This window comes from Boleophthalmus pectinirostris, unplaced genomic scaffold (assembly GCF_026225935.1).
Source record: "Boleophthalmus pectinirostris isolate CB_2022bp ecotype Guang Dong unplaced genomic scaffold, ASM2622593v1 HiC_scaffold_2, whole genome shotgun sequence".
Taxonomy (NCBI): domain Eukaryota; kingdom Metazoa; phylum Chordata; class Actinopteri; order Gobiiformes; family Gobiidae; genus Boleophthalmus; species Boleophthalmus pectinirostris.
The window spans coordinates 26,736,085-26,753,683 of record NW_026571152.1 but is presented as its reverse complement, the minus strand read 5'-3'; the positions used below and the strand labels follow the sequence as shown (position 1 = coordinate 26,753,683).

Genomic DNA, 17,599 nt, shown 5'->3' with positions numbered 1-17,599 from the left:
GACCCTGGGAGTGGATGCAGTTCTCTTATTGTTACATCATCAGTGCTGCATCTTGGTCAACATGTGTTGTGTGTGGAGATTCGGCGCATGCAGTGACTGAGAAAGCTACTTAATCACATAATGACATGACCATTAACATCCATTTGTAGAAAGGCAGAAGTCTGTGTAGTGGGTTTGTCGTAGATCAAACATTTGCAGAGGCACTCTCTGTGGATTCTGATCTTTCACGTGCATGTGGAAGAAAATAAAAGACGTGTGTTCAATCTTGCAGTAGATTCAAATCTGTAGGCTCTTTTCAATACACATTAATAGCTATGTGATTTTGTTAGTGCCAATCTTTAAATGCTGCATGCTGGGCCAGCAACTCAACTAGCATTTCCCACAAGCCCAAGCATGAGGAGCAAGTAGCCTATCCTTCAGTTGTAATGCCATCACACACTAAGGTATTTCTGGTTCTTTGAATTTTCCTTTTTTATTTTGCCTTGTTCAGAAGTATCTTCCAATCATAATACAGACAATATGTTTTGTTCTTGTCTGGTAATGATTTCATTATGAGTTATTATTGGTTTATAGGCCTCTGATGTGTACAACATTATGACGTATATTGGTCTTCTGCTATTTCAAGCAGTTAGAAAAACATCAGCAGTGTCTTCCAACGGTGGCTGAGCACATGGTTTTCAATTACTGAGAATTGGTGAAAAATGTATGTGCTTTAATCGAATATGTAACACTCATATGATGTATATCAGCTCAATCTATGTTTGGAGTGCACAAAGTCACAGCAGTTGTGTTACTGATGTAGTGTTTATTATCATTGTGTGCTTCCTCTTTAGCCATCCATCTTTAAAGGGACTTTATTCACATCCTTCTGGCATAAATTTGATGCCAGGAATGCATAGGTTTCCATTACTACAGTGTGAGGAGATTGCTGTGTCAGCAGCTGGTATACCAAACAGAGCTAGTGCAATAATAAACTGTAGTAACGCGTGGGCACTTTAGGGTGTGTTCTCCCTGGTGAAGTGCAGTGTGTCAGCCTCCTCTGAGACCAGGGCACAGAGGACAAATACAAGTCAGCCAACTGCATCTGAGTCATGCTCAGAGAACCACTTCTCAGGTAACACTGAAGCATGATGGGAGAGGGCACAGCTCTGCCCTATACAGTAGAGTATGTGTGTCCTCTTCAGCCATGACAGTTAGTGTACATTAACCGAGTGAACAACTGCACAAGACAGACATTCTGCAGGCCGTCATGGGAGGGGGTAAAGAATACTCATTTACCCAGGGTCCAGAGCAGGAAGGGGCACAAAGTCTGCAGTGTGCATCATACACAGAACATGTAAAGTGGGTGCTCCACGAGGTGAGCCCAAAATATTGTACTACACCTCTGATTATGACCACTAACGTAACTTTAGTGTTTAAAAGGATAATGTGGTGATTTGAAGTGCACTTTGTATTCTATAAACTTGGCTAAGAATGTTTGTGGAAACTCATGTCTATACCCCCTTTGCCACTAGCCCATTTGAGTGTTGTGCACATCAGCACACTGGGAAGCAGTCATTTTCAGTGGCAACCCCTGAAAGAGAAAACAGACCATTTGTGCAGTTTAAAAAGATTTTTAAAAACCACTGATATGGATAAGCCAGTATCCTGTTCATCTTAATACACTGTTGAACATATCTCTCCCATCTACACAGAGGTGGGGCAGTAATTTTCCAGATTTACCCTCCGTGGCGCTGCTGCTAGAGTGCTGACACACTGCTGGCAGCTCTCTCTCTGGGAACAGCGTGTGAATGTCAGCAGAGACGGTCTACCAAACCCTTCTCCTCCTGCTTGTACTACACACATTCGCTAACTACAGCCCCACCGAGCACTACATGACAGTACATGATATCAGGTCTGTTAGTCATTGTGCAGCTTCAAACATTGTCCAACTCTGATGTTGTTTAGGAATGTGCACTCAGCAGACCTGTTCCCCTCCATTTCCTCAGCTTCCCTTTTCACCCTGTAATAATCAATAGCAGGCGCTGGGCTCTGCTGGCACATTGACAATAGATAGCTCAACATTACATTAGAGATAAGGATTGTCACCAGCCTGTGGGGACTGCCGACTCAAACACACTTCACTCTCCTGCTCGCTTTAGTCACTCTTATCTTATTCTCCTGTCTCCCAGTCCAATGGCTGTCCAGTATCAGTGCTATTTGATGACTCTTTTGCTGTTTAATTGTCCATAGAATTCCCACTTATTTGATAGTAACAGGTAAAAAATGTGACTTCTATCAGACTGTTGATACTTTACAGTGACATGCTGGGGTTTTTCTATATCTCATTTCTATTGGTGGAATGTTCATTAGTAAGCAGTTACCATGGTGACATAATACACACATGAGCAAACTTGGACAAAAAAGTTTTAAAATCGTCTTTAAAACTCAAGAAAAAAATACAAATTAGATTTAAGCACATTTTCAGGAGGGTGTTCATGGTCCTGTAATGCTAGCTAGCTTGTGACTGTAATTTTATTTATTGCTAGTTCTAAGCAAGTCAGCTCTTTCTAGTCCGATTGTGTTAAAATAAAGCTCAGATTAACATTCAACTTGAGTAAGAGAGCTTCTAACAGAGTAGTGCTTCCTCTTAGTTTCACACCCCCAGGGAACACTGATGACATCAGCTGCAGAAGATCAATACAGCATATATAAATATTTTGTCTTTCTATACCAAAATTCACTAGGTCCCAGATTTGGGATTTGCACACTTGAGTCTTATTGATTCCATGGTATTTTCTTTTGGAATATCCAAAATTCCAGAAAAAAATATTTGTGATGCAGTCTGAAAAAAATACAAATAAAAAAAAATAATAAAAAAAATTAAAATGCACCAACACATTTTGGTCTGTCATGACTCTCTCTTCTTTAACCCTCATGCTGGTTTGTCTAATCCTATTTTCATTCCCAAAAGAAGCACATCTTAATTTCCAATGATTTGTCAGTTAATTAAAAGTATTAACATTTTATGTATCTCCAGTTTAAATAATTTACAACCAGCTACAACAATTCAATATTCACATTTCTGAACTCTAGATCGTGCAGCTATTCTTAGCAATATCTGAATAAAACAAAGCCTCTGCTCCCCTATGTGGAGGATGAACATAATAATGCAATTTGTGTTTATATGAAAGTGTATTTTCAACAATACATAAATCATTTTGTGGGTATATCTATCTATCTATCTATCTATCTATATATCTATCTCTATATCTATCTATATATCTATCTATATATATAATATATTATTACATTAGAGATATATAACATATTGTCAGCTTTGGTAAATACGCTCCTAATAGGTGTATGCTGTGCTGCTGTTGTGGCTTGAGTCTCTTCATTTGTATGAATATTTTAGCTCTACAGTGGGTCTTACGTAGATGAATTATGTAACGCAGAGAAGCCAAGAACAGAAGAACCATTTCCACTTCATCGCAGTCTCATGGAGAAATCTCTCTCTCTTTTTTTCATTATGTTGGAAATATAATAAACTACTCCTCACCTTGACACCTCACCACCTCCATATTGATTGAAGTTTAGGATAGGCCTCCAGGGTGTATAGATAAAGCTCATATATTTCACAGTTGCACTCATCCATGGAAAAAAACAGCACTGAAATTTCATCAGCATGATTTTTATTGGTAGCAGCGTTTGATGTCAATTCATATACAGTTGTATTGCATGGAGCATATCAGTCATTCACACTAGGAGTTGAATGCTACAGCTGCATGGAGTTATGAAGAAAGTAAGAGGTGTATACATTTTCCAAAGATTAGTTGTTCAGTTTGTAGTACTTTTGTCAGTAGGAAAATGAAAAAAAACGATGACTCCCTTGTTATTAATCTTACTAGCAAACAAATAAAATATTCTATGCTATGTGAAATGACCTGGGAAGACTTTACAAAGATGTATAGAGACTCTTTGACCAAGCAAAAGACATACTCCTATCATTGCAGTTTTAGATTTCCATGTAGGGTTCAGAAGGAGACACAAGCCTGTTTACATCAAGTCCCAAGCCTGAATATATCAACGTCTCTGTCAGAAAGAGAATACAGCCTTTAAGCATTTACCAAAATAATTATTCACAAAAAATTTATAGAGAAAAAATAAACTCTGGAGTCAAAAAATGTAAAATATTTTCAATCAATCAAAAATATACTATGCTTCTTTTAGTTTGGTACACCTTGACCTGCCTGACCAATGTGGGATGACATCACAAACTTTTTGTGAAATTAACACAAGAGAGTGCAGCCAACTGAACGATACAAGCACCATGTTTCAGATGTTTTAGGAAACAGACTGCTGATCTAGAGTTTGCTTTCCTTTGCAATGCTAATGAATAAGACACTCAAGGGGCCTTGGCAGGGGGCCCACAGCAGCACAGAAAAGCGGGAAGGCCCAAGTACAGTACATATAATAATAATTCCTGTCACATACAGTGCAGTGGTCTCTCAGTGTGTGTGCAGCTTTGTTCAAACATCTGTCACTCCTAGTCCCTGGTACAACCTCAATATGCAGAATCACAAAGGGCAGCTTTCCAGTGCTTTTTTTGAATACTAATCTGACTATATGGTGGTTATAGGACTCATAGGTGCCCATACACTTTGATCTGTTGAGGTATGATTTTTACCTTTTTTACACAATTATAGTTTCACACATTTAAAATAAATCTTTTAAGCTTTTAATAAAATGTATGCAAATAAAAGAATAGCAATGTTAGTAATAAAGATAATATAGCACAAAATAGTTATATTTTAAAAAATACAATATATTAACTTCAATTTTTTTTAAATGTAAGAATAATTTAAGCTTTTAATGTTTAATGTCTCCAGAAACTGTACCTTAAAAACGCCCACACCTTCATTATACCCTGTTCTCTGCAGCTGGGGTTTCCACACAACTGCACTCTTGTTTATGTGGAGTTTTTATGTTTATGACGTTACATCTGGAGGACTCCACAGACAAGGTCTTGAAGGAGCTTGGTCTGTCTTTGGGTGGTTTGGAGGACTTCCTCATGATTAGCTTTTTCTTTGCTGTCATAGTCTGTTACCACTTTGTTTGTGATAAGAGACACTCCCAGGACACGCAGGCCACAGTGACGGGCCACCAGTACCTCAGGGACTGTGCTCATCCCTACGACAAAATATATACATTATTAAATACATTGTTTTAAGTTCTGTTCTATTTTTGCTTTAGGTGGCATAGGCTTAATTAATTATATTCTACTACTAATGTCCATTACACTTTCATATTTCCTATCCAATTCTAATAACTAAAGTGAATATGGATGCATTTACAGTATATTTATACTGTACATGTGGAATATGCAATTGATTCAACACATGGTGTTTAAATTATATTTACCAACAGCATCAGCTCCCAGTGTCTGCATGAATTTGCACTCTGCAATGGTCTCGTATGAGGGACCAGCCACCATGCAGTAAACACCTTCTTGAAGGAAGTGGACTACCCCCATGGCTTCAGCTGTAGACCTCAATTTGAGCCTCAGATCACGATCATAAGCATCTGACATGCAGGGGAATCGCACTCCAAACCTATACGAGGAAAGAAACATGTCATTTCAATACAATTTAATGTCCAATGATTACTATACAATAAAATCTATCAGTGAAATAAAGAGAAACCTTTCATCATTTGGTCCACACAATGGATTTTGTCCTGCAAAGCCTGGCATGTTAATGTGATCCTTAATGATCATAATATCTCCAACCCTGTAGCTGTCGTTGAGTCCTCCTGCTGCATTTGTCACGATCAGGGTTTTCACTCCCAGCAGAGAGAAGACACGCACAGGGTATGACACCTGGAAAAAACAGCAAGTCAACATCACTGCGATGTAAGAAAGGGAAGCCATTTTACTGTTACACTTTCACTTATATTTGGTGTTAGTTTACCTGTGCCATGGCTTTTGTAGTTGAAATGTTTTATACATGTTGTCTTAAAAACAGAGAGCACATGCAGTTTTCCTGGCTCGACATTCTTATTTTTGTATGTCACTGATGGAAATAAAATTACTCATAACATTAAATAATGTTTTTGATTTTAAAATGTTCACAGATTTTATATTATATTTCACAATTACAGTTTACTTTGAGATGCCATTTAGTGTTACACTTTTGTGGTACATTCTTATATGTGTGTTGATGTGATACCTCACGAGTCTGTGTTTAAATTATTAACACATTTTTGTGTAATTTCATTGTCATGTGACTTGTGTATTTATGTGATGCAGGAAGGGTATAAACCACCCGCTGAAACAATAACTCGGTTTTATGATTAAATTAAGTTAGTTGTTCATCTGTAAATATGCATCATAAAAAGAGACAAAGGTCCAAGCTCATGCTCCTGCTCATGACAGCAACACTGTGACATAGCAGGTATAAACCTTGAGCCAATCCCAACAAATCAGGCTTTGTTCTGTATAAAGGAACTTTTGAATCCAAAAGGCAGATCAGTCTGAAGTGGCACTGAATCTGAGGCAAGCAGTGGCATAAAGATCACACAGTTCTCATATAGTCTGTCTGGTTTTACATTTTAGCAGTAAAAAAATAAATAAAACACTAAGCAATGCATATCATTATTTTACAATATCTTTTATAAAGAAGAATTTTATGGAGCTAAATTATTCATGTTTTATTTTTTCAATTTTTCTTGAGTGATGCAGAAAAGAGGGAGCCACTGTCTGTGTGAATGTTCATGTATGTTAGCTCATCCATATTTTTTAATAAAAATATATAGTATGACTCTTACCGTGTGTATGCTGTAGCCCTCATAGAAATGAAATCTTCCCTGCATGCACACACAATCATGTCCCACGAGTCTTCCAAAAACCAGCTTACCAGCATGACCTTGGACTACACAGGTGAGAAAAAGCCATAAGATTAAATAAATATATATAAAAATGTATAGTAATAGTATATAGGGTACTTTTTTCTAACTGGATACACATTTGAGTAAAGGGAGTACTATACCAGTGCTAGTAGGAAATCGAGGGATGTCTTCATATTTGAATGTTACACTGTCCTCCAGTCTGTCAGCCAGACCACCTAAACCAGAGCCACAGATGATGGCCACTACTGGACGTAACTTTGTTTGGCTCAACAACCACTCTGCTGTTTCTTTGTACTCTTCAAAACTAATGAAAGAAAACATTGTTATTATTTAAATTTATCCAAACATGTTTCAATTCTGAGTCTGAACATGGTAAAAAAAAAAAAAAGTTAGATATAGAGCTAGGAAAACTGTGTGTGCACTCTGTTTTTTATTCCAGTATTTATAAGTGACACTTTAATTAGTCTGGATTAGAACAAAAAGTAATCAGACTTGTTTTACCTGTTGTTACCACACATTGCTCTGTGGGGAAGTGGCATTTCTGGCATAGATGTCACTTCTGCTCTTTAGGTCCACAGGTGTCAGTGGTACCAGGACCACCATGTAACAGTAGAATTTAGATAGCAAAATACCGTGGCCAATGAATAACCACAGTCTCAGTTTTAATAGATGATCCTTCAATCCAGGAGGTTTATCAGAAACCCAAAGACACAGTCAACAAAACTGAATACATTTCAGGCAAAATTATCAATAGAAATAGGATAATTTAAAAAAATGATTAGTTGGTTTACAAAAATTTTAGCAATACTAAAGGTGTGTACTATAAGATGTATTTGTTGGTGCAGTAGTTGGCTGTGTACAATAATACGTTACTTTCACTATGTTCAAATGCTTTGTGCTACGCTCTGTTAACATTACATAAGCGAGCCACCTTATGTAAGAGAAGAGGATTTTCCTCCAGAAGGAGGTGAGCTGAAGTGAGTGGCTGTTGCTCGGAGCTGTCCGTGGTACTGCTGAGAACTCAAAGCCCCCTTGACCTGAACATAAAGAGAAGCCTGGCGAGATTGTAAAGTTTTTTTGACTAACAAAAAAACAATGCAGCGCAGGCAGTTTAACTTGCTGCTACAGCTCAAAGGCAAACGTGAATGCGGAAAGACTAGACTAGTCACTTTAAACATGACAAGGTTATTACATAGGGGTAATTAGTTTGTCAACAGATTGACAAGCTAATGTCGGGTAGGCTAGCCAAAGACGCATCACATCAGAATAGTTTGTTAACGTGTAAAGTATTCGTCTGCCATCGATACCCTACATTTTAGGCAACTTTTATGTTCTGCTTTGTTAACGCTAGTTTCATTGACATGATATGATATGATGAGGCTATGGAGCAGCCTTGGAAACCATGAGGCTCAGTTAGCGTTAAATGCCCCTGGCTTCCGAGACTAACGTTAGCATCATCACGTACCTGATGTGAGGGGAGGGCGCGTCCATCTCCAGAGACAAGCGGCACTTGCTGAATGGTCTTCAGTTGAGTTTACCACAGGAGTTACCCGTCCCCAGTTCACACAGGATTAGTGGTTTAGTGGTTTGGTGGTTTCGGGAGAGTCGAGGTTTTACTGCGTGGTGGCGTCACCGCGCGTTGAGCGTGTGGGCGTGGTTTGGGGGTGCCGGTCTCTTTGAAGTGGACAAATCCTATTTTCTAGCAGAACGCACTGCTCAGTCAGCCGTTCTCTGACTCTGATAGCAGGGGAAACATGCTGGAACAGATCGTAGTTAGAGAAACATTAGGTCAAGATGCTTGCTAAAGATACACTTATTTTTATTTATTTATTTTCAGTGTCTGTGTAGACCACAAATGCGACGAAGTTCTGTGTAGACTTTTTGTATCTGAATGATAATAAAGCCTGTCTAAGTCAATAATAAATCTATTTAAGTAAACTACTGATAGATAAATGTCTTTGAGCCTTTCATTTCAAGTATTTTATATTCCCTCTATCTCTATGAGTTTCAGAATGATGAAAACGTAGCTCTATTGTCATAGTGACAAAAATATGACATCTTTTTAAAGGGAAAAAGTCCTTAAAATGTTTATTACTACAGTCCGTTAGCCTAATAGAATAATTGCCTAGGTAATTTTTTTGGTCAGACGTGCTATGCCTAACTTTTCAATGTGTTTGCTAAAAAAAAATGTTTTTCTTGTTTTCCGAAAACGTTCAAATATGACTTAGGCAACTATGCGATAGGCTAACGATTAAGTTGTTGCATATGTTACTGTTTTGTTTGTTTGTTTGTTTGTTTTTGTTTGTTTGTTCGTTTTGAACAATGAGAAATGCGCACATGGCCTCGGTTTTTACCAGTATTATTGGCCCTCGCCCCTAAGTATTGTTCTTCGTCGGTTTCTTCCGCTCTTTTATTATTATTTTTCCTTGCAAACGATTTTCAACATCGACGAAAAGTCCCCAAACCGGGGTCCAGATCGACCGGTCCGGCGAAAAATTCGATAAAACGGGCATCGCGACAATGCCCAAAGCCCCCCCACTCTACAGCGCCCCCTAGAAATTTCAAAATTTTGAGATGAATGGGAGGCTGACACGCATAATTTGTCGTACGGTCACGAAATTCGGAGCAGTGATAGAGCTCAAGGAGACAAACAAAAAAGCCAATCATTGTGCACCCCTATGACGAACAGGAAGTCGGCCATATTGGATCAAAAATTCGGCGCCGTTTTGACTTGGGGGTCTACAAAAAGATTCCAGTCCCCGGGGTTTAGTCCAAATGAGCTCAGATTTGACATGTCACATCTACAGACATAAACTCACAGAAATTTTCAACTTTTTTTGAGATACTCCTTACGGTTCGCCCGTAGCACGCCGGCGAATAACGCCTTCATTTCCTGTTTTTTCGGTGACCTGTCACGGCCACAGGCATTGTCCTAGAGAATTCAAATTCAAATCACAATTGTGTGATCCCGGCCTGAATGTGATGAAATATGAAATTTAATAAAAGTGAACTCTATAGCGCCCCCTAGCATAGACGTGAAACGTCAACATTATCGGATTAGTACCAAATTCGGGACATAAATTCTATGTATGATGACAAGCAAAAAAGTCTATTACGGACATGATGCATTTTCCACTACTGGCCAGCAGGGGCGCAAAGACTCCCCCAAAAATAGTTAAAAAATAATTACACACACAGGCTTAGTCCGATCGTGCTGAAATTTGAATCACTAATGCCTGATCATGGCCTGAATATAATACACTATAAAACATATGAAAAATGAACTCTATAGCGCCCCCTAGCATTGACAAACATCAACATTATCGGATTAGTACCAAATTCGAGGATTAAATTCTAGACATGATTACAAGCAAAAAAGTCTATTATGGACATGATGCATTTTCCACCACTGGCCAGCAGGGGCGCAAAGACTCCCCCCAAAAATAGTTAAAAAATTATTGCAGCCACAGGCTTAGTCTGATCGTGCTGAAATTTGAATAAGAAATGCATGATCACGGCCTGAATATAATACACTATAAAACATATGAAAAGTGAACTCTATAGTGCCCCCTACCCTTGACATGAAACGTCAACATTGTCAGATTAGCCCCAAATTTGGGGATTAAATTCTACGCATGATGACAAGCAAAAAAGCCAATCATTGTGCACCCCTATGACGAACAGGATGTCGGCCATATTGGATCAAACATTCGGCGCCGTTTTGACTTGGGGGTCTACAAAAAGATTCAAGTCCCCGGGGTTTGGTCCAAATGAGCTCAGATTTGACATGTCACATCTACAGACATGAACTCACAGAAGTTGCCAATTTTTTTTTTTGATACTCCTTACGGTTCGCCCGTAGCACGCCGGCGAAAAACGCCTTCATTTCCTGTTTCTTCGGTGACCTGTCACGGCCACAGGCATTGTCCTAGAGAATTCAAATTCAAATCACAATTGTGTGATCCAGACCCGAATGTAATGAAATATGAAATCTAATAAAAGTGAACTCTATAGCGCCCCCTAGCATAGACATGAAACGTCAACATTATCGGATTTGTACCAAATTCGGGACACAAATTCTATGTATGATTACAAGCAAAAAAGTCTATTACAGACATGATGCATTTTCCACTATTGGCCAGCAGGGGCGCAAAGACTCCCCCAAAAAATAGTTAAAAAATTATTACACCCACAGGCTTAGTCCGATTGTGCTGAAATTTGAATCACTAATGCCTGATCATGGCCTGAATATAATACACTATAAAACATATGAAAAATGAACTCTATAGCGCCCCCTAGCATTGACAAACATCAACATTATCGGATTAGTACCAAATTCAAGGATTAAATTCTAGACATGATTACAAGCAAAAAAGTCTATTACGGACATGATGCATTTTCCACCACTGGCCAGCAGGGGCGCAAAAATACTCCCCCAAAAATAGTTAAAAAATGATTACATGCCCATGTTTAATCGGATCGTGCTGAAATTTGAATCACTAATGTGTGATCTCAGCCTGAATATAAAACAGTATAAAACATATTAAAAGTGAACACTATAGCGCCCCCTACCATTGACATGAAATGTCAACATTATCAGATTAGCACCAAATTTGGGGATTAAATTCTACGCATGATTACAAGCAAAAAAGTCAATCATTCTGCACCCCTATGACGAACAGGAAGTCGGCCATATTGGATCAAACATTCGCCGCCGTTTTGACTTGGGGGTCTACAAAAAGATTCAAGTCCCCGGGGTTTGGTCCAAATGAGCTCAAATTTGACATGTCACATCTACAGACATAAACTCACAGAAGTTGCCAAATTTTTTTGGGATACTCCTTACAGTTCGCCCGTAGCACGCCGGCGAAAAACGCCTTCATTTCCTGTTTTTTCGGTGACCTGTCACGGCCACAGGCATTGTCCTAGAGAACTCAAATTCGAAATCACAACTGTGTGAATGTAATGAAATATGAAATTTAATAAAAGTGAACTCTATAGCGCCCCCTAGCATAGACATGAAACATCTACATTATTGGATTTGTACCAAATTCGGGAATAAAATTCTCATGATTACAAGCAAAAAAGTCTATTACGAACATGCTGCATTTTCCACGTTTGGCCAGTAGGGGCGCAATGACTCCTCTGAAACAGGTTCACGGCGCCGATGACATCATACATGTAAAGTTCCATAAAGCCTTGTTACCATGGCAACTCCGGAACTCAAAGCTAAACTTCAAAGCTTTGTGGGCTTTAACTCAAAGCTTTGTTTGGCCTCGGGGAGATTATAAGAGTAGGCAAATCGCAAATCACAAATCGAAAATAACATATCGCTTAACGGAAAAGGCACATTTAGCTGAGCTTGACAGAGCAAATCGTACAAAGATTTCAAACAGTAGACTTCACAGAGGAGACTTTACAGAGTAGATTTCACAGAGTAGGTCGCACTTTTGATCTGCGTAACAGTAAGTACAGCAACACTTACAAAACAACTCAATTATAAAACAAAAATGGCCAGAAATAACAGAGGAAATATACTCTTGACCTTAAACCATGACCTTAAACTATGGTCTGTGGTCTTCGTGTGTGATAAAGAGTAGAGGGGTGTGCAAAAATATTGAAATATCGATATATCGTATCGTTTAATGTGATGACACAGTATCGATATTGTGGGCTGCTCTATCGATATATCACCAAGAGTATTTTTGGTTTATTTTACTAAATGATTTTGTTACAGCTACAGTTTCGTTGTTTGTTTAGTGGAAGGAAACTCGTTTGACATTTTCGCTGTTTTGAGGATTAAAATGTTTGTGTTTCATATGAACTTTGCACAAGAAGTGGTTTAACAAAGATTTTCCATGATTTAGCCTTTATTTTTTACTGAACCGTATCGAATCGAAAGCGCACTGTATCGAGGTTTGTCTCATATCAGTGACTTCTTAACAACACTCGGCCTCAGTCAACAGGGAAACGTGGCTCTTGCCCCGTCTGGGAGTATGACATCATCACATTCTAGAACCTGAAAACCTCCCAGTTCCATCAGGTTCACGGCGCCGATGACATCATACATGTAAAGTTCCATAAAGCCTTGTTACCATGGCAACTCCGGAACTCAAAGCTAAACTTCAAAGCTTTGTGGGCTTTAACTCAAAGCTTTGTTTGGCCTCGGGGAGATTATAAGAGTAGGCAAATCGCAAATCACAAATCGAAAATCACATATCGCTTAACGGAAAAAGCACATTTAGCTGAGCTTGACACAGAGCAAATCGTACAAAGATTTCAAACAGTAGACTTCACAGAGGAGACTTTACAGAGTAGATTTCACAGAGTAGGTCGCACTTTTTATCTGCGTAACAGTAAGTACAGCAGCACTTACAAAACAACCCTACCCTTGACCTTAAACCATGACCTTAAACTAAAGAACTGTGGTCTTCGTGTGATAAAGAGTAGAGGGGTGTGCAAAAATATTGAAATATCGATATATCGTATCGTTTAATGTGATGACACAGTATCGATATTGTGGGCTGCTCTATCGATATATCACCAAGAGTATTTTTGGTTTATTTTACTAAATGATTTTGTTACAAGCTACAGTTTCGTTGTTTGTTTAGTGGAAGGAAACTCGTTTGACATTTTCGCTGTTTTGAGGATTAAAATGTTTGTGTTTCATATGAACTTTGCACAAGAAGTGGTTTAACAAAGATTTTCCATGATTGGCCCTCGCCACTAACAAAGTTAGGGGCGAGGGGTATTGTTTTTCGTCGGTTTCTTACGTTTGTTTGTTTATTATTATTGGCCCTCGCCGCGCCGGGGCGAGGGCCACCATCGCCGCGCGCGGCTTTAATTACCAGTTATATTTTTCTCTTTGTTATTTTAATGTATTGTGACGTGCGACCTACTGTGTTCAAGTAATTTTCCTTGTGGATAAATAAAGTTTGTCTAAGTCTAATTTCGCAAGAAAGAGGTCACAAATAATATTAAAAAGGTCTAAAAGCTTTGTGTAGATATCTTTATGGATTCCAAACATGGCAGAACACTTCTTCAGGCAATAATCACATGCCCGTGATTTTAGTGTTATTATCTCCCTTAACGCCTTATATTGTGTACAAATGATTCAATAAAACACATTTTTCCGATTTCAGACACTCAGAAGCAGCTTGTTTGAAGAAAAGGTGGCCCAGCCGATCAGAGCCGCACCAGTTGTCGCGGCCAATCAGAAAACAGGTTGGTAGACAGTGGTTTGGTTGCCAGGGCAACAAACCACAACTGAGTACAGTTTAGTCGAGTTTATGCGCTATTGAGATGCATGAGTCCCATTACAACCACAATAACCGCGAGAATACGGTAACACTTCTTTTTTTCCCCCCTTTTTCTAACAATGCAATGATTAACACCGTTAGCTAAATATTTACCTGAGTAGTCGTTTTAAAGCGTGAGAGAGTAGTAGGAGGAAGGATCATGATGCTAAATATATTAGCACTAAGTTGGTTAACTAGTTAGCTTACGCCTAAACAATTAGGTTATAATTAACTAATTTATGGAGAATGTAATGAAAATAACGAATCCAAAAGCTATGGGTTTTAACTGGACTCTCTACATTTGTGTTTTTGCAAGTAAAAGCAGCATATAAGGCAAGAAAGATGTCAGCAACAGAGATCCCATCAAAAAACAAGATGATAAAAACAAAAGTGTCTTTAAATCCCAAAATAGTCTTGAAGGATGAAGAGAAAGTTACAAAGGTATCAGCTTCTAACTCACAATGTACTAACTGCACAGCTATATTGCATTGATTAAGTTGTCACTACTTGAACATGTCACTAGTATAGGAGAAGATATTTTACTCTGAACCAACTGGATTTCATCCAGATCTTTGAAATGACCTGTGTCAAATGACAGACTGTTCTAATAATTACTTTGGCTTAGGGTGCACCAAAATCAATATCTGACTGCAGCTTTTTGTTGCGCTGCTGAGCTCACTTCTGCAAATTTTCAGACCCCTGTGTTCTTGATGATGATGATGTGATGATTCTTATGTTATGTGTATGTCTAGCCTGTTATTCCTTTTTTCGTACCACTAACTTGCCATTTATTTATCTTCTAGATGACCCCAACAACTTACTCACAAGAAATGTTACAATCAACTGAGGAGCGCTTGGCCAACACCATGAAGATGACAAACACATCTTTTCATAAAGTAAATATGTTAAAACAATCTCCAATATTAATAATATTGATTTATAATGATAATAGTAATAAATACATTATAAAGTAATTAAAAAGAAAGTGCTTGAGCACACTCATTATTCAAATGTATTCCTCCTGCATAAAGATTATTCAGAGGTCATTATACCGTATCAAAGTTGCTGACTTAGCTGCCACTAAGTGACGGACTGAGGGCAAGTGATACTGTGTGCATGGTGCCTTGAGTTTTAGTTTGAATTGTGTTTACAGTTACCAATATTTCCATTATAAATCAATAAAAACAGTAATTGTGATGCATGTATCTTTTCCTGGATCAGGCACTTTTGCGACCATATCCAGAGAAGCTTGTTTTCCAAAACTTCACCCCAGGAGAGACATACAAGTTGCCTCTGCAGTTTTTTAATAGAGACAAGGTATGTGTTTCTGTTGTATGTTTTTTTTTGTGTTTGTTTTAAGTGAATGGAATAACAATTGTTCATGTATTAAAATAAAATATTTGTGGATACTCATCAGTGTGTTTAAAGGCTGCATGCTGAACAAACGTTTAGGACATGTTGACTAAAAAGGTCAAAAGGGATTGAGGAAGATTTATCTTTGCCATTTCTACAAGACACTGTCTTGAGATGATGAATAAATTATCAGTGGTATATGTACCTGGTTGTGTGCGATTTGCTGATGCAGTCTCTGTTTTGTGAAGGTCTCGAGATATGTTAAGGTGGAGCTACAGGAGTCAGAGTACTTCCATGTAGTTGGCCCAGAGGATACGAGTGGCAAAGTTGCACCTGGATTGTCTGCAAGTTATACAGTTTTATTCACTCCACAGGACAACAAGGTATATTTACTAATTGCAGAAAAAGAAAATAATTGAAATGGGCAATTAACTGAAAATTATTAATTATTTATAAATAGACCAAAATCATTACATTTATGTTTGTTGGTTAATGTTAAGACAACATGCTTATCAAGAGTCATAATTTGAAGGGTCAAAGGCCAAGCATTAGGCTGCACCATAATATCGTTTATCCATATCTCACTGATACTGTAAGAAACTAATCTGAGAAGCAACCTCAAACTGAAATTTAGCATCTCTAATTTGGGGGTAGCCTTATGACATTATCCCAAGTGTGTTTAATGTGTACTGTAGTCAATGCACTACGTTAGACCACATAGAGTAGTAATATGCTGTCTATATGCAGGACTATCAACATCTTCTGGTCTGTGTGACTGAGAGGGAGCGCTTCAGGATCCCAGTTGTTGCCATTGGGCCCCGTGCCATCCTTGACTTTCGAGATCACTTCCTTTTACCTGTCTGCCCCGTGAAAGCAACTACAGAAAAAACTCATCTTGTGCGCAACATTGGAAACAGCAAAGCCAACTTCAAGCTACACACCAAAGAGTCAGTTACAGCTCAATTAAGAAGTCAAAATTAGTAAAGGATTTATGTGTTATTTCTAACATTATTATTTTGCAGCCCTTTCTCTGTGACACCTTCCTCTGGGAGTTTGGCTGTTGGGGAAAGCGTGCAAGTGACTGTAACATTTAGCCCCATGAGTGTCGGTGACCACAGACAGGACCTACTGCTCTATTATCACACTGGTGAGACATACTCTGCTGTCTTAAAACATTTGTGTTGTTTCAAACAGATGAGGGGCAATGACATTAGCATTCTAAAGAAGCATGTATCCAACATTCCTCCAAGGATGCACCTCTGCTGGTGTGCTGAGGAGGGAAGCAGTTGCTGGAATCATAATCAGCTGTGTAGTGGAGGCAATTTGAGTTTGTTGACGTGTGTACAAAGAGGGGTTGGGCTTTTGAACTCTTAACACTTAAAAGAATAAGACAGGACCATATAGGGCCATTACTATCATAGCAACTGTCATTACACTTACATTCTTATTGAGCAATCCCTCACAGTACATAGTAATTAACTCTCAACAAAGTCCTGGTAATTGAATATTCATTTAAATATTATTCAGTGAATGTATGCTTAAGCCTCAGTGGGAGGCACATTTCATGAAGCTGTTGCAACCCATTTTGTTGTCCAACTGGTGCTGATTGGAACTCCTCTGTAAATTTACTGTTGCACTCCACCCTTTTCAAATGACTATTGAGTATAGCTCCTTGATTATTTACATACTAGAGCCCACAATGGTGCATACTACAAACCACCAAACCATTTCTGGTTTACAGTCTCTATCCAATCTTGCATGCGTTTAAAGATTTTGCAGTAAATGTTGAAAAGAAATCAGTAATATGTGCGGTAAAGTAGAAATGGGCTATAAAATAATAGCAAAATGTATCTCAGCTTGACATTTTGTCAATAGCAATAAGAAGATGGTTTAGGGGGAGGCCATCCAGCACAATATTAACTCACATTCTATGGAGCATTCATAGGTTTGGTTGTGCAAATGTTGTAAACTCATTAGCTTGCATGTGGATTATTGGCCATGTTTTATATATATATATATATATATATATATAAAACTCTCAAGCTCCCAGGCCTCTGGTA

General features: G+C 38.4%; 2 protein-coding genes across 2 annotated transcripts in view; one reads left to right on the top strand and one right to left on the bottom strand.

Moving 5' to 3' along the window:
- Positions 1–4,930: 4,930 nt before the first annotated feature.
- On the bottom strand, positions 4,931–8,458 carry pnp6 (purine nucleoside phosphorylase 6). Its single transcript, XM_020935043.2, has 6 exons — positions 8,354–8,458; positions 7,029–7,192; positions 6,808–6,911; positions 5,685–5,860; positions 5,404–5,594; positions 4,931–5,172 (listed from the first exon to the last, which is right to left on the bottom strand). The coding sequence occupies exons 1-6, from the start codon at positions 8,377–8,379 to the stop codon at positions 4,979–4,981; spliced, it is 855 nt and encodes a 284-aa protein (XP_020790702.2). The 5' UTR covers positions 8,380–8,458; the 3' UTR covers positions 4,931–4,978.
- Positions 8,459–12,485: 4,027 nt separating this feature from the next.
- hydin (HYDIN axonemal central pair apparatus protein) overlaps positions 12,486–17,599 on the top strand; it is a 41,321-nt gene continuing 36,207 nt past the window's right edge. The window contains 8 exon segments of the mRNA XM_055155895.1: positions 12,486–13,244; positions 14,031–14,112; positions 14,503–14,627; positions 14,990–15,082; positions 15,408–15,503; positions 15,788–15,922; positions 16,287–16,486; positions 16,562–16,686. Coding sequence (XP_055011870.1) covers positions 14,529–14,627; positions 14,990–15,082; positions 15,408–15,503; positions 15,788–15,922; positions 16,287–16,486; positions 16,562–16,686 — 748 coding nt within the window. The 5' untranslated portion in view covers positions 12,486–13,244; positions 14,031–14,112; positions 14,503–14,528.

Excerpts from the sequence above, each read along its gene's own strand:
- pnp6 (XM_020935043.2), bottom strand. The coding sequence starts at position 8,379 with ATGGACGCGCCCTCCCCTCACATCAG. Across the intron at positions 6,912-7,028 it reads TCGATTTCCTACTAGCACTG|TCCAAGGTCATGCTGGTAAG; the intron begins GTATAGTACTCC and ends TCACCTGTGTAG. Across the intron at positions 5,595-5,684 it reads TGTGGACCAAATGATGAAAG|GTTTGGAGTGCGATTCCCCT; the intron begins GTTTCTCTTTAT and ends TTCCTCGTATAG.